This window comes from Quercus lobata, chromosome 9, assembly GCF_001633185.2.
Source record: "Quercus lobata isolate SW786 chromosome 9, ValleyOak3.0 Primary Assembly, whole genome shotgun sequence".
Taxonomy (NCBI): domain Eukaryota; kingdom Viridiplantae; phylum Streptophyta; class Magnoliopsida; order Fagales; family Fagaceae; genus Quercus; species Quercus lobata.
Genome location: NC_044912.1, coordinates 11,974,621 through 11,986,985, shown reverse-complemented (window position 1 = coordinate 11,986,985; position 12,365 = coordinate 11,974,621). Strand labels below are relative to the sequence as shown.

At 34.7% G+C, this 12,365-nt stretch overlaps 1 protein-coding gene and 1 pseudogene across 3 annotated transcripts; one reads left to right on the top strand and one right to left on the bottom strand.

Moving 5' to 3' along the window:
- Positions 1–6,889, top strand: LOC115960881 (annotated as a pseudogene). Its single transcript, XR_004085249.1, has 16 exons — positions 1–203; positions 470–876; positions 958–1,080; positions 1,608–1,749; positions 1,847–2,139; positions 2,847–2,905; positions 3,087–3,181; positions 3,519–3,629; positions 3,743–3,837; positions 3,911–3,973; positions 4,487–4,562; positions 4,651–4,759; positions 5,078–5,190; positions 5,332–5,390; positions 6,139–6,247; positions 6,501–6,889. The product of XR_004085249.1 is annotated as a WD repeat-containing protein 91 homolog (transcript).
- Positions 6,890–7,806: 917 nt separating this feature from the next.
- LOC115959346 (receptor-like protein EIX2) lies at positions 7,807–11,342 on the bottom strand. 2 transcript variants are annotated; one of them, XM_031077695.1, is made up of 3 exons: positions 10,821–11,342; positions 8,381–8,762; positions 7,807–8,045 (listed from the first exon to the last, which is right to left on the bottom strand). In XM_031077695.1, the coding sequence occupies exons 1-2, from the start codon at positions 11,161–11,163 to the stop codon at positions 8,407–8,409; spliced, it is 699 nt and encodes a 232-aa protein (XP_030933555.1). In that variant the 5' UTR covers positions 11,164–11,342; the 3' UTR covers positions 7,807–8,045; positions 8,381–8,406. The 2 variants fall into 2 exon arrangements, 1 of the variants encoding a protein (XP_030933555.1); XR_004084845.1 differs by having other exon boundaries at positions 8,381–11,342.
- Positions 11,343–12,365: the final 1,023 nt, after the last annotated feature.

Sequence of the window (12,365 nt, the reverse complement as noted above, 5' to 3'; positions counted from 1 at the left end):
TGTCACCATCACCATTATCATCAGCATCTTCATTAATGTACTCTTTGGTTCCTTTTGTTGTTACTGAAATAAGATTTAATTACTTTTTGCAATTAGGCATTTGTTATATGTTACAGGACTGCTCTTATGTGCAGAATGAAGTAGTTTATTTTTTTTGATAAATCGCAGAATGAAGCAGTTATGTGCATACAGGTAGAGACCAGGTAGAGATTGTGGATATGACATACGAACTAATTGAAGTAGGAAACTAATATAGTCAAATTTACTTTTCTAGTGAGTGTAGAAATGTACTATTAGATAATCCCATATGAAGGCCTATACTTTTTACTGTTTACATTTCATACATCTGTTGGTTAGTGAGATGTGTATAGTGCAATCTCCTGTTCAGGGACTTAAACCCCCCAAAAAAAATACTGTTACGTTAAAGATGTAAATAATTATGGGGCTGAAGGTATCTTTATCATTGTAGGTGTAGCAGAACAAGATGGAGAACATTCAGTATGCTGAGGAACTTGTGAGGGAGTTTCTTGTCTTCAGAGGATTTACTAATACTCTGCAAACTTTTGAGAGTGAATTAGGCACAGATATTGGTAAAGGGTTTCAAGTGGATAAGATTTTAGACTTAAATCTTCTCAGTATACGTACCCAAATTTCAGGCAGAAAAAGTAGTTGGTCTCTTGAGCTTTTTCAAGTAGTACTTTTCTTCAGCATCTGAAACTGTACTTATTGCTACTTTGTCTAAATTGGAGGTCTCAATTCTGCGATACTATATTGCTCATGCCATACAATCAGGGAGGAGGGACAAAGTTGTAGATTTGTTCGAGATGAATGGCAATGAATTTTTGCAGAGGGGCAAGGACTGGACTGCATGGTTTGGTGGGTTTCTCTTTTATTCATTCTATTGTGTTCTACTGGACTACCTTCTCCTTGATTTATAATTTTGGGCATGTGGTGCAGCCATTCCATATATAAAGAACCCAAACCTGGATCCTGAATTTCATATTTATTTCTCAAAGGAATGGTATGAGGCCTTACGTCTTTCTGTGAGGAACTTCTTTAGTGAGATCTTCAATGGAACTCATATCCTTCAGAGCAAGTCATATATATAGTATAATATAATTTGATACTTTGGTTTCACCATTCCCCTATATTTCCAATGCATTTACTCCCTAGGGGTGGATCCAAAAGGCCCTACCACAGTGAGGTTTCATGTCATAAAAAAAATCTAATGCATTTACTAGTTCACAACTATCATTTTAAAAACAGTTCTTTTTTAATAAATGCCCTTAAGTTTACCCATTAAAAAAAAAAAGCCTTTAAGTTTAATGATTGTGAAGTGTGTCTTTGGGTGTTCAATGGAATTCTAAAATAAGGATAATCCATTTTTTTTAATGCCATCTCTTTCCTCAATATTCATATGTGCTTCTCCAAAAAAGGTGAGCTCATTCATTCTCTTTGATTTGTTTCCACCAATAATTACATGATATCATCATGATATGGGGTATTTTTAAAAAAACTTATTTTATTTTATTTTAATTATTATTTTTAAAAAATTAAGTCAATTTATTATTGACTGAGTTTTGAGAATATATCCTTAACCACACCATGCCTCCCTGCCCTATTAAAGATCAGTGCAGAGAAGAATACCGCCAACCGTCTCAGAAAGGATATAAAGCAACTCAATATTAAGTTGTCACAACTTCAAGCTTTACTGGAGGAAAAAGAAGCTCAATTAGGTCGGTTAAAGTGGTAAGGAATGGTCTTTGCTATTTCCCTTATGACTATAACAGCTACAGACAGAACAATTTTGATATCTATCATCCTTTTTTCTTTTTTAGGAACTCAGTAATGCTTCATCACTACCGGATGCAAGCACAGGACGAACCAAAAGTTCATCAAGTTTTATGCATGAAGAAGATCCTATTATATACAGGGAGATACATGAAGCCTGTGCTCCTGCTACTCCACAATTAGCTGAAACAGTGCTGGATCAAGATTTTGTTACTGGGCCTTCTCAAGTTCAATCTGAGCTTACCATGTCCAAGTTGTTTCATGATTCATCCACTTCATCAAATCTTGATATGAGAGATGGTAGAACTGGTGATTCCAGTCAAATGTGGCAAGATGGCCCCTGTATTGGTAGATTGCTGTTCTGTACAGTTTCTCTTCCATAAGTTCATGATAGTGAACAAGCTAATGGAAGTTTTTTATTTTTTATTTTTTTATAAAAATTATAGGATTAGTTGACATATATGGGGTGACATGTTGAGCTTTCATTACTGGGAAGATACGATAGATGGTATCAGAAACCTGTAAATTTAGAGAAGTCTAGTAGAGCAGTTGTGAAAGATAAGGGCAGATAATGTAAAAAATTTGCGAATTTAAAAAATGTGTAAAGTAACCCTACATTTATGCTTCATTTTATGAGCAGATCCATTGGCTAATGTAGAATATTTAGGGAAAAAAAAATATGACTTCATTGGCAAGAGACTTGATGTGTGAATTAAAATGGTATTGTCAATCTGAACAGCAAAAGAAGGCTAAAATGTAGATATACTCTTTAAAGGGATCTAAAGCGAATCAAGATTCTGTATGAGTGGTTGACAGCATGGTAATGTAAAGCATCATTTATTTTACTGAACTAGTTTGAGAACTCTCTTTTTTTTTTTTTTTTTTTTTTTTTTTCCTGGGGAAACGGTCAAATTAATTTTTTGGCTGTATGGTTGCAGGTTGAGCTTTTTAATCTGGTTTCTGATTTCCTGTTTTTTGCTTGAATATGTGAGTTAATTGTGACAATATTTATGAACTCATTGCTGGTCAAGTAATTATTGAATTTGGTGTGGCAGAAAATGGCAGGGAAGTTCACATAGAAGAAGAATTTCCAGAAGTTAAAGTAGACTTTCAGGTAAAATATCTGATAAATCCATATTTCAAAATTTGAAGTTTTTAGATTTAGATCATTTTCATTTATCAATTTGTACCTTTCTCTTTAATCCTTTCTACAAAGACATTTTGTTCATTACCTGTATGTCTAAGCTATTCTTTATTGGAATGTCTCTAATTTCTGGAATACCATGGTTTTTTAGGAAACATTTTTGGGTCACACAAGTCCAATCAGTCGGTGCCGCTTTTCTGCATCAGGGAACAATATAGCCAGTGCTTCTATAGATGGTACAGTAAGGTATTCTTTTTTTGGAAGTAGGTAACATTAAACTTAATAAAGATTTAATGTAAGGGTTTAAGATTCCTTGTCCCTTATGGCTTGTATATATTGAAATTCCTATATGCTAAAATGGATTTAGATGGACCCCCACCCCTTTTCTCAAAAAAGAGGAAAAGAAGAAGAAAAGAAACAATTTCTAGATTTATCCTGCATAGATGGGTTATTGATTTGAGTTGTGACTACCTTGGTTGTTGAGCATGCCAGAGAAGGGTTGGTGCATGTCCCTTTTTTTAAATTTCTAATTATGGGCTGATTTCAAGTTGATTCCTTATTATTCTCCACATTTAAAACAAAGGATATGGACGTATGACTCTTCAACTCTTCAACTCCGGCATCAAGAAATGCGACCATTTATTGTGGGGCAGAGATCATGTCACTTGACTGGGAGTGTAAATCTGACCGCTTGGTATGTAAATTGGCCTTTATGAGTGATTGCATATATGGTTTGATATTGAATGGTGTTGATTATTTGAGATCGAAATTCAATTTTTTAAGTTTTGTGGTTCTTTTTGACAAAAGCTTCTCATAGGCACAGCTGATGGAGGCATTAAAGCATGGAATGTTGATGCAAAGAGAGTTGTCTGCGATCTCAGCACAACTGAAGCATTTCCAAGGTTTATCCCATACATACTATGGCTGCAATTCTCTTCCTTGCTGTTTGCTCTTAACATCTTTTTGGTGCTGCAGTGTCTTGGATCTAAAGTGCAGCCCTGTAGAACCAATTTTTGTTTCTGCGGCAGCCTCCAAAGGGTATTTTCTTCTAATAGTCTTAAATGTTAGTATGGAAGTGTTAAAATACGACATTCTGTGGTCACCTGGAGATCTGTTCAATAACACCTCTACTAGAAGTATGATGCTACTGCCATGCCAATGAGCTCCCCCACCCCACAAAAAAAAAAGAAAAGAATAAATAAATAAATAAAAATTCAAGGAATGGGATGGAGTTCAAGGTTTAGAGTTCAAGACCCATTGGATGCATGTGTAAAATTTCAATAATAAATTAATAATAACAATTAAATAAAAAGAGCATTATGCTTGCATTGTGCTACTGAAATGACTTTAGCATTGGTTAAAACCATTGGGAGTGTTTCTTATGTACCCTGATCTCCCAATCATGCAATTTTCAGGAGATTGTACATGGTTTTATCTTTCTTATCAATTATTTACCATTTTTTTAGTTTTTTTTTAGTTTTTCTTATTTTACCAATTTTATTGTTCTTTCTACTGGTGCAATAGATTAATAGGAACTCATTTTCTTTGTAGGAATGGCTCAAGCTATAACGACAATTTAGGGTTCGCTTCCTTAACTGTCTGGAGCATGAAAACCTGGGAGGCTGTGGTTCGTGACTGTTTGTCTTGGAACTTTATTTTTGCACTCAGCTGCTAGTTTTTATTTTATCCCTTAATGATCTTTGCCTTTCGTGAAGACAGTCCTTCCTCTTGGTAAAGATCCACCTGCAATAACTTCTTTATGCTTCAATCACAATGGGAAGATTTTAGCAGCTTCTGCTACTGATGGAATGATTCACATGTTTGGTATCCTTTTAATGATTTTATGACCTGGTTTCTTAATCTGCATTTTAGTGGTTATCGAGTTTGCATGTGAAAACAAAAGCCTTTGGTTTTAAAATTTGTGGTTGCACATACCTAAGAGGACATAAACTCCTTTTCTGCTAACCTGGCCCTTTTAAGTGCATTTCAAAGGCTTACTTGTATCTTAACTGGGGGGTTAACCTAGTCATTTGATGGAAAATTAAATGGTTAATGAAAAGAAAATGTTGCCCAATAATCATGGATGAGGGTGCCTGAGCAGAAATATCCGCTTTATTATGCATACCCCTTAACTTGTCAAAGACATGGCTGCTGGTCTACAAATTACTGGGTGGCCTGCACATGATTCCGCGATAAGCTCTCTTCTTTTTGGGCCTGATGAGACAACCATTTTTAGCTTGGGGTCAGATGGAAAGGCAAGTATATCTTGGTTTTCAATTCAAATTTAGGCAGAGATCTCTAAATACAGCTTAGTTTTTTCTTTGAACTTTATATAGCTTAAGGTTTTGCCATATTATGCTAATATAACCCTCACAGAATTTGTTTTTTGGTGTTAGATATTTGAATGGAGCTTGCAAAACCAAGGTCAATTCCTATGGTCAAGAAACTGTAGTAGGTATTTGTTTTGCTGGCACTCTGTTATCTAAAGTGAATTTTGGTTAAGACTATTATCCTTATGAAAAGAATATATTGGTTAAGATTAGCTGGGTTCTGACATTTGACTGTCATCATAGTTCTTGAACTTTCACAAAAAGTGAGATTCATTAAATGCTTTCTATGTACTCAATGATGTGTTGTGGAACTGGGATATTATACTACTTATATTTCAAATTGGAGGATTATGGAATTATAATGTTGTTCAATATCATAGGACCTTTATGTTATTAGATATAGGCGCTATGGTGGGGCCATGGTCTAATTTGCCTAAACATGAGCATAATTTTCCTTTCTACATGACTCAATTAAATTAGTTCAATTTTGTACTTGCTATAATTTTGCCCCCACCCCCCCCAGGCGTGCTCATAAAATCCTAGTTCCGCCCCTAATTGATTGGTTTTATAACTAGTGAAGGTTCATGGAAGATTGAAATCACATAAATACTAAAATAACTATGACATTTATTTGATTCTGCTAATTTTTGTGGAGGATCGTGTGCTGTGCATAATCCGTCTCCCTCACTTTCCCAGTGGTGAACCCTTTACTTTTTATAATGTTGGTACTGCCTTTGCACATATTGTTTTATGCTGTTGCCCTGTAAAAATCTGTCATGTTCTGGTATTTATTATTATAGTTGCATCTTCTATATTGTTGTGTTATAGTCAACAGAAGGAACCTTGATATCTTGATTCTTTTCCATTCTGTAGGTTCTGTGACGCTGAGAGCTCAAAACTTTGCAGACATGAAATGGCGTTAGATGCTAATGGGAGGAGGCTACTGGTGACATCTGTTTCAGTAAGAGCACCTATATATCAGGTTGATCTCTTGCCCAGCCCACCCTTCTTGTTTCTCATTCTCATATGTGTGTGCCTGTGCCTATGTGTGCATGAAGACACGTCGAAGTGCACACAATGACGGTGGTTTTCATTTGTTCTTTAATCTATGGCAATCAGAGTTGACTTGCTATTGACCCTGAATCTGATCAATATATTGACCAGAATTACAAATGCTGATTTTCAGCCATACTGATTATTCTAATTTAATTTATCGTTTGTTTAACTTGGCTCAGGTTCGTGGTCAAAGAAATGGTTTGAGAACTCTTCCACACACTGCTGCTATAACAACGGTTGATTGGCACCCAACTTTGCCCATCTTCTTGACTGGATCAGCTGATAACTCAGTTCGAGTAACGTCTATCCTATGAAAGGCTTCTCACTTCTATATCTCTCTTTTATCCTTGGTCAGTTGGAATGAAGTTTACTCGGTTGGTTTAATATGAGTTTCACGTTGGCGTGCATCTGAGCTTTGGGTTGTATGGATGTTGTTATTTAATTGTGCATTGCACAGGGTATTTATAGTTTACTAGCCATTCATTGATGTTGTTATTTAATAATCCATTTGATTTATATATGCTGAAGTATGTGTGTGCGTGTGAGAGAGGGTGCTGTTCTTTCCTAATTTTTTTGCGTAGCAGAATTTCAATATGCTGTTGCCTTAGGTTTTGTAGATATTATGGATGCCCTTAATATACACACTTGGTTCTCTTCATTCATCATCGCTTAAAAACTTTCAGTCAATAGCTCTCTTCTCTCTCTCTCTCTCTCTCTCTCTCTCTCTCTCTCATTAATAATTACTCTCACTTCCACTTCTCTTTTATTTGGTGATTTCTGATAAAAATAAATAATTCCTGCTGATTTGAAGTAAATGACGGAAAGCTCATTAAAGATGCAATTTATATTTTGTATCAAAGCAAAACTACATTATTTTATGAGCCTTAACAGTGATATAGATAGAAGAGTTGCATTGAAAACATATTTAAGTTGCCGCAACATTAAAACTGAAATTATAGGGACAAAAATGAAAACAAGACAAAGTTAGAGAAAGTAAGTTATGATTTTGCCCATATAATATTATATATGTTTATATGTATACGTGTTAAAAATATTTTTATATTTAAGATTAGAATTGTAAATTTTTTTTTGGGGGGTAATTTATTGGCAAATACGATAGTCTATTTCATATTAAAAATTATATATAATTTTTAATAATGCAAGGTTAGTCAATCTAATTTCTATAAATTTATAAAAGGAAATTAAAATTAGTCTATCAGTCTATCTAATTAAGTCAAATAATATAATTCTAACTATATTTTAATTATTTATTATTATCTATTTGTGAAAGGGAAAAAAAATTTAGTATAGGTGTGTGTATATATATACATAAAATTCTTTTTATCAATCAAAACCTCTTCCCAATTTGTATCAAATAACTTGTTGACAAATTCAAACATTTGATAAGAAAATAAATCAAAAACACACGCACTATATATATATATATATATATATATATATGAAACAACAAAGGTAACACTCAAACAACAAAGGTAACAGTGCAAATAGTCCAGGATGGTAACACTCAAACATTAAACTAGATTCAAATTACACAATTCCTCTTTGTAAATTAACTTGCTTAATTGAAGAGAGGTAGCTACTAACGAAATGACGATGCTGAGAAAGGCGATGAAATAAAGCATAATATAGATCCACACCCACACAAATGTTGCAAACGGTGTTTCTGACACTTATTTTGATGCGAGCACCAGCAGCAGCAACTCCTGATATTAGCACCAAAGATAAAAGAAAACCATCAGTCTTGATGCACTAAATATATAGAATTAGAAGTAGAACTACTTCATGCAAACTGAAATTTACCACGCGGATTAAGTATATAGCCTTAAGCACCACCATATATGAAATATACATCTTGGCATGTGCGGCAAAATCAAGAAATTGTGAGATAAGGTGGAAACAAAACACTAAAATTGAAATAGATTAATGATTTTAGCAGTTACGTTTGGTTTAGGGTAATATATATATATATATATATGAGAAGGATAAATTAATTGCCGCCCATAGCATATATAAAAGATTAATATACATATTACATTACCTTGCTAACCTCTACAGACAAAGTGGTCATCCCTGCCTCTGAATCTTCCTTTGTAATCTTGCAATGTTCACTGTTATTGTTACATAAAGCCAATCCTTCATGTTGTCCAATAACAAGAAATAAGCAAGTCTCCAAGAACGCTTTAACACCAAAGAACTGCAAACTCCCCAAAACCCCATAGCAAATCCAAATCCTGTTCCCACATAAAACCATTTTCCCAATTCATCTCCATTCTCTTCATTATCATTAGTAGTCACTTCACTTCGGTTTGGAGTTTCTTCACCTGGACACTTCTGTGTGAGTGGAGGTCCACAAAGTGCCCCATTTCCAATAAAATAAGATGCATTGAAACCCCGGATTTGAGTGCCAGAGGGAATGTTCCCTGACAAATTGTTGTAAGATTAGTCCAGAATGCTCAAAAAGTTTAACTCCGACATGCTAGATGGGATTTCGCCTGAAAACTGATTTCTTGACAAATCAAGTGATTCTAGCTGCTTCAACCGACCAATCATTTGAGGAATTTCTCCAATCAAGTTGTTTCTTGATACGTTGAGTGAAATCAAATCCAAAAGGCTGAAGATTTCACTTGGAAGTTTCCCAATCAATTTGTTACTTGAAAGGTTAATGATCTTCAGTAGTCCAAGATTTGTACCATGGTACTCATACTCATTTCTTTTCAACTCAACCATTACACTATCAAAATATTCTTGTACGATAAAATTATCGTATGAAAGAGGAATAAAGTTTTCAAAGAAATAGTTTCTTTTTTGAGCCATGGCTGTGAAATTATTGAGGCATTGTGGTATAGTTCCGGAAATGTCATTTAAAGAGAGGTCCAAGATTTGTAAATCTTTTAACCAACACAAATGCAATGGTATGCTTCCATTGAACATATTGGAATGTAAAGATAGAAAAACCAAGCTTGGTAGGCGTTCCCCAATCCATGCTGGTACGTTCCTAGAAAATCTATTATTTCTCATGTCCATAACTATCAAGGAACTGCAATTTCTCAGGGACGAAGGTAAGTTTCCAGAGAAATTATTATTATTTAGACTCAACGTGTTGAGCACATACAGCAAGCCCAAAGAGCTTGGAACTTCCCCAAAGAAGTGGTTGCCAGCTAAATTCAAAATGACTAGCTCTGGCCATTGCATAAAACAATTAGGAAGTCTTCCAGATAATCTATTATGGGATAGGTCTAGGTAAGCCAACAATTGACCATTGATTTTACAAAGAGAAGAGATAGACCCTGAAAATTGATTTTTAGAGAGATTCAAGATTGTGAGATTTGTTGGAAAATGTGGTAGTGGACCCTCTAAACTGTTAGCACTCAAATCAATTGCAAGTTCATTCAATCTTTTTGGTGACACATTTGGTAACCGCCCATATATATGGTTGTTAGAAAGATTTAAAAGTTTTAATGTAGGAGGCAGGTCTGCTAACCACTCTGCTGGGATGGTATCTGAGATTTTAGTATCAGAGATCTTAAGGAAGGAAACATTCCTTTGAGTTAGAATCCAATTTGGAAATCTAGGCCCTAAATTACAAGGCGTCAAATGTATCTTATTCAGTTGAAAAGGGGGAACCCAATCAAAACTGAATTCAAAAGAAAGAGAATTATTGGACAAGTCTAAAATTTGTAATTTGGAGAGATTTGAGAAAATGGATTCAGAGATCACACCTTCTAAAAAATTCGAATCAACACGCAAAACCTCGAGCTTATATAGGTTTCCAATGCTTTTGGGCAAAGTCCCATTTAATTTGTTCACTGAAAGATATATTTCTTTTAAGGACGGAAATATTGCAAAATTAGTCAACGATCCCGTAATTTGATTTTCTGATAAATACAAAATTTCTAGTGAGTCTTTTGCACATCCGGACAAGTTAGTGATAAGCTCAACTAATTGTCCATTGAGATGGTTTGACCCCAAGTTCAATTCACGTATAGTACATATATTCCCTAAGGATTTTGGAACGTGGACAAGTTGGTTTTCACTGAGATCTAGGCTTTTAAGAGAAGCAAAAGATTTCGAATCATTGAAAGGGGAAAAAGATGAAAGACTCATTGGAGGCAAATCACACGACTCCATCCACAAGTTTTTTAAATTAGGGAGACTACTCACAACTTCCAACCAATCATTGGCTACACTGAGATTTGTGTCACTTAGGTCAAATTCTTCTATTGAAGACAAATGAGAAAGCCATTCCAAATTTTCAATATTACTCCAATAATTCCCACCGAGATAGAGTAGTTGCAAGTGCGAAAGGTTCTGAAGATGATGTGGAATTAGTCCACTGAGATTGGCCGCAGCAAGATTGAGGTGTTTTAAGTTACTGAGAGAACCGATGAACTTTGGCATATAGCTCTGATTAAAATCATTGAAACTAAGATCCAAATATGTCAAATAAGGCAACTCAAGTAGTGAAGAACTAATCATACCTCCAAAAGGTTTATTTTCACGTCCATCATTGCTAAGATGAAGCTCAAGTACATGGCCGGTTAGGTTGCTGCAGCGAACTCCTTCCCAATTGCAGCAATTCTTATTTTCGTCGCTGCTCTGCCACGAAGAGAGTCTGCCATGGTCATCAACGAGGCCTTTTTTGAACTCAAGGAGTGCTTGTCTCTCTCCCTCTATACACCTGATGTTGTTAGCATCTCCGACTCCAACCCCTGAAATGAATCCAAGGGCTGGACTCAAGTGCGCTGAAAGCATTACAAGTAAAAATGCATGAAGAAGAAGAAGTTTGAAGGACCTTCCACCCGTGAGTGTGATCATTGTCATAGCGAAATGGGAATAATGATTAATTTCACAATCAAAGATGGGATAACGATGACAAGCATTCTCCGTTAAAATACCCAATGCTGCAAGCGCGTTTTCCAATAAAAAATTATATTCTATGGAATCAATGGCATGAGTAATTATGAGAAAGTGAAAAGTACTACTGGGTGCAGTGTTTCTGCGTTTCAGTTTTCACGCTCATGAGGTAAAAAAAATTTCTGCTCTGCAGTGTGGCCAGTGTACGAATCATGTGTATATTAAATTGAGAAGCATCAAACTTTGGCTTGATGCGTGTGGAGTCATTTGTCTGTCGTAGGGCGGTAATCTGTATGTTTAAGTTTGGCTTATTAGAAAAGTCAAAAGTTTATGAGTGGCTTGAGTTCGTGACAAGTTTAAAATTAGTGTTTGAACTTGAACTTGAACTTGTGAGGAAGTTAAAAAGTTTAAACTTGACTTGATTAATTAGTCAATTCAGGCTGGAACTTAATATCAAGCTCAAACTCCAGTTTCGGTCAAGCTTTGAGCTTGAGATCTAAAAAAAAAATTACCTTATCAAATGCTTAAATCTTTAAAATTAAGAAGAAGAAAAAATTGTACTCATTTTATTATGCGTCTAGTCCTATTTATGATTAGCCACTATTCAAATTAAAATTTTATATAATTAAATTCATTCATTCATCATTTCTTGTTTACTGTTTTAGCAAATACTCAAAATACTATTTTTATATTCACGTTAGATGGTGAAGAACTAGAAAAATACTTGTTTGTAACTATTATGAATGAGAAAATACTAACATATTTTATAACTTTACTTTAGATGATTGATAGGAAATGATCATAAGTGGCTCATTTAATTAACTAATTTATTTTTTAATGTAACTATAATCTAAAGTGATTCTTGGTCAGTTGAGAGGGAATGAAATAATTAAAGTAATGGGTAGTGGTTTCATGTTAGTCATGTCATTATTAAGATATATGTATTGAGTATATTTAACTAACACATATAAACTTTTAAATGAGTCTACGTTTGATTCGTTTTGTATCAAGCCTAGAGCTTGTTCTTGAACAATTTTTTTTGCTTGGGCTTGGCCTGTTTATTAAACGAGCCTAAAACTAAGGCTCAAACTTGGCTTATTTATAAACAAACAAATATGAACGAGCTTTTTATCAAGCCGAGTCCAAGTTGTTCATGATCGACTTAGTTC

Bases quoted from the DNA above. Each gene is read 5' to 3' on its own strand.
- LOC115959346 (XM_031077695.1), bottom strand. From the start codon at position 11,163: ATGACAATGATCACACTCACGGGTGGAAGGTCCTTCAAACTTCTTCTT. The intron at 8,763-10,820 runs GTATGATTAGTT...ACAATTTGTCAG, and splicing joins TGAAAATAAACCTTTTGGAG to GGAACATTCCCTCTGGCACT.